This window comes from Azolla caroliniana, unplaced genomic scaffold (genome assembly GCF_043228905.1).
Source record: "Azolla caroliniana isolate FFs.n. ecotype wild unplaced genomic scaffold, voAzoCaro1.0.p SCAF_9, whole genome shotgun sequence".
In the NCBI taxonomy this organism is placed as follows: domain Eukaryota; kingdom Viridiplantae; phylum Streptophyta; class Polypodiopsida; order Salviniales; family Salviniaceae; genus Azolla; species Azolla caroliniana.
In genome coordinates, this window is record NW_028230444.1 from 2,755,567 (window position 1) to 2,759,092 (window position 3,526).

Sequence of the window (3,526 nt, forward strand, 5' to 3'; positions counted from 1 at the left end):
ATGGTTGTCACAACATTGCATTGCCATAACGCTATAATCCATGATCATACAGTTACAATCATTCTTAATCTGGAACTCAAAGCAAATTCCATCATTCCAGAATTGGCAACAAAGTTAGGCAGCTGTGCAAAAGAGATGGGACCAATGGTTGAAGCAAAATTGGCATATTTTGTCTATTGCCACTATACTTGGAACGTTTCAGGTCCATATAGACAATGAGGGATTTTATGTTGTCCACTTGGAAGATGGAGATGTGTTGTTGGGTATGCATTAGATTTATAGGATTTGTTCATTAGTAGATAACTACAGCAAAAAGATTTGTACATCAAAGAAAGACCGATGTCTTGGATGTAAGTTTTAAAGGAGAATTTGTTCCTGTCATCTCAGCTTCTGCTACTCCAAACATAATGAAAACTCATGTACCTGCATATTAGGTTCTCACTAAGGATGTTAATGCATATGAAATTGAAACGGAAGATAGGGAAGCTTTCTTGAGTATTATCAATTCTCAGATTGTTTGTTACATGAGTTACCTCCCCCTAAAAGACCCAAGGATCATGTGACTGATAGATCTCAAGGTGACATCCAACCAACAAACTACCTTGTAGGGTTAGCGCAGCCCAACAAAAAAAGATTATGAATCTGGGAGGCAAGATAACACAGCACCTGACGATGTGAACAGCCAAGGGCCAATGGTCCTTGGTGCAAGGAGCCACGCCTGGTAGACCACTGGATCATCATATGGTCAGCTCAGTTAGCATTGGATTCTACTGTGTGGAGGTGTGAATATCCAATCAAAAAAGTCGAGCCTTAGAAAGTCACTTTAGTTAGGCCCAACATAAAACTCACGTAAAAGATATAATTGAGTGGATAGGTTAGAGGCTAATGCATTTTTTTCACAAGGATACCCTTTGGTGGCATGATAAAGACTGCCTTGTTCAAACAAATTTCTCACCTCTCTTTTGATGAAAACTTGAAATTTGATTTTAGGGAGGAAGAGCTATGTTAAAAAGCAAAAACCTCATGGAATCGTAACTGATGTACTCTCTTTTCTGGTGTTTTCATTGGAATAGTGTGGAAGCTCTATGTATGACTTTTAGAGCTGAATAAGCTTAAATTTCTCATGGGTTTGGGGCTTATCTTACATTATTATCAATAGAAGAAAAACTGAAAAGCACAAATCTTTGAGGGTCAACACGGTGTCAAATTCTTTGTGCAAGAGAAATCTAACTCTCAGGATGTGGAATTAAGTCATTAGTTAATATGAAATCATAAGGAAATCTTTATTTATAAAACTTCACCAGTGGTGAGATAAGCACAATCAGTGTTTCAATTGTGATTTTAGAGCTCTCTGAGGTTCCTTAGGCCGGTCTCAGATGAATCATATTAAACAAAATGGTCGGCATATATGTAGCAAGAGAAAACCAAATCATCAATAAGTACCTAGAGAAGAATCAACTTTTACTCATAGTAAACCATGCTCATCTCTCTATATATATACCAGGAGAAAACCAAAGTCTTCTTATTTGTACAATGAAAGTCTAGTATACATTCAAAACATAACCAAACCAAAATTCTCCCTCAACATATACCACACAGAAATAAAAAGCTTCTCACGTATTAGACTGTTGAAGAGTGTCTCATACACATTCAGAACCTTAAACGAACCCGAAATAGTCAATCAATATATACCAAGAGGAACTTAGTATAAGACTGTTAAAATGTGACTTGAATACATTCAGGAACTTAACAAAAGCGGAGAAGACACGTACCTACAAAGAGGAAACCAAATGTTGTTTGCTTGTATGTTGGATTTGTATACATACAGAAGCTTAACTAGCCCACAGAAATCAGTGTATATGCCGTCTCTGCTAATATGAAACAGTGGTTGAAGAATCTCTTGTATACCGAGACAAGACCAAAGTAATCACTATATACACACGCACATCAAGCGGAACTAAATTCTTCTTATAAAATTCAGAAAGGTTACATAACCAAAGAAAACCCTACAATTGTAGATGTATGTACCAAGAAAAAACCTAAGAGGTCCCTATAGCTATATGTGCATGTACCAAGAAAAAGACAACAGTTTCTTACTTGTAATGTGATTGAAATGTGCTTGACTGATGAATTTAGAAATTTCATTTCATCGAGGCCAACATAAACTCCGAACAGAGTGCCTAAAGATCCTATTTCGATCTGCCTTTGTTCTTCAAGCAAACTGTTATCTTGTACAGTAGCTGGTTATGGATGTCTTCACAGGAATGCAGAGCACCTTCCTGATCAGCCACATTTCTGATCCTTTCCTGAACCATGGATCAGTCGTTGCAACCAGACCAAACCGCTGATTTTGCATTCCAAAAAAAGCCTTCAACATAAAAAAAAACTAAACCAGAGATCTTTCAATGAGGGATATTAGGGTTAGGGTTAGGACCTACAAGGGCTGAGCAACAGCAAGGATTGCACAGAGCAGCCAAAATATGAAAAGAAGAAACAGAGCAAAAATAATGGAAGGGAAGAGGATCATTAAAGAATAGCAGTTTATTATTACATACATATGTACAGTATACGTATACACAGGAATTTATTTATTTATTTATTTATTTATTTATTTATTTATTTATTTATTTATTTATTTATTTATTTATTTATTTATTTATTTATTTATTTATTTATTTATTTATTTATTTATTTATTTATTTATTTATTTATTTATTTATTTATTTATTTATTTATTTATTTATTTATTTATTTATTTATTTATTTATTTATTTGTTTGTTTATTTTTTTATTTTTTTATTTTTTTATTTTTTTTATTTGTTTATTTATTTATCTATTTTTTTATTTATTTTTTTATTTATCTATCTTTTTATTTTATTATTTATTTATTTATTTATTTATTTATTTATTTATCTACCTACCTATCTATCTATTTATTTATTTATTTTTACACACCCAAATGTATATATTACAATTTACAAAATTACATATATATGATAGTGGAGCATTTGTTGGTGTTGCTCCACTTAGTCTATCTAGATTCTAAACCATGTTATATGCATTGTTTGTTTGTGTGTGTGTGTTGGTATCATATCCGACACATGTTTCTATGCCTAATACCATGCTCTTACATCTCGAGTTTGCTTGTCAGATATATTTTCGTGTGTGTTTTTGTATGCACACACACACGCGCGTGCAAGCATACATGCATACGCCCAAAAGAGGTTGTGTGTGTGCATGTGTGGATCAGAAAATGAAACCATCTATTGTCCACTCTAAACATGTCCCTCCACAAACACTTTGAGCTGCCACAAGTTACCAAATGTTTTGCGCTTCTGGTTCCCTATTCATTGATTCCAAACTTGTTCCTGTCCCATTGGTTTTTTAGGTTGGGATATTGAACCCTTTTGCCATCATCTTTGCAAATCAATCAAGTATTGGGCTCTACAAAATAAATACTTTGAACTACTCATAATTAACAAATCCAAGCTATCAACTTCTTGATGATATTTAGTTCTTATCGTAG

The 3,526-nt window shown here is 33.6% G+C and overlaps 1 protein-coding gene across 1 annotated transcript; it reads left to right on the top strand.

Moving 5' to 3' along the window:
• On the top strand, positions 1-434 carry LOC147859849 (uncharacterized). The gene is made up of 2 exons (XM_087324264.1): positions 1-195; positions 300-434. The coding sequence occupies exons 1-2, from the start codon at positions 1-3 to the stop codon at positions 432-434; spliced, it is 330 nt and encodes a 109-aa protein (XP_087180390.1).
• Positions 435-3,526: the final 3,092 nt, after the last annotated feature.

Bases quoted from the DNA above. Each gene is read 5' to 3' on its own strand.
- LOC147859849 (XM_087324264.1), top strand. From the start codon at position 1: ATGGTTGTCACAACATTGCATTGCCATAACGCTATAATCCATGATCAT. The intron at 196-299 runs GTTTCAGGTCCA...GTTCATTAGTAG, and splicing joins ATTGCCACTATACTTGGAAC to ATAACTACAGCAAAAAGATT.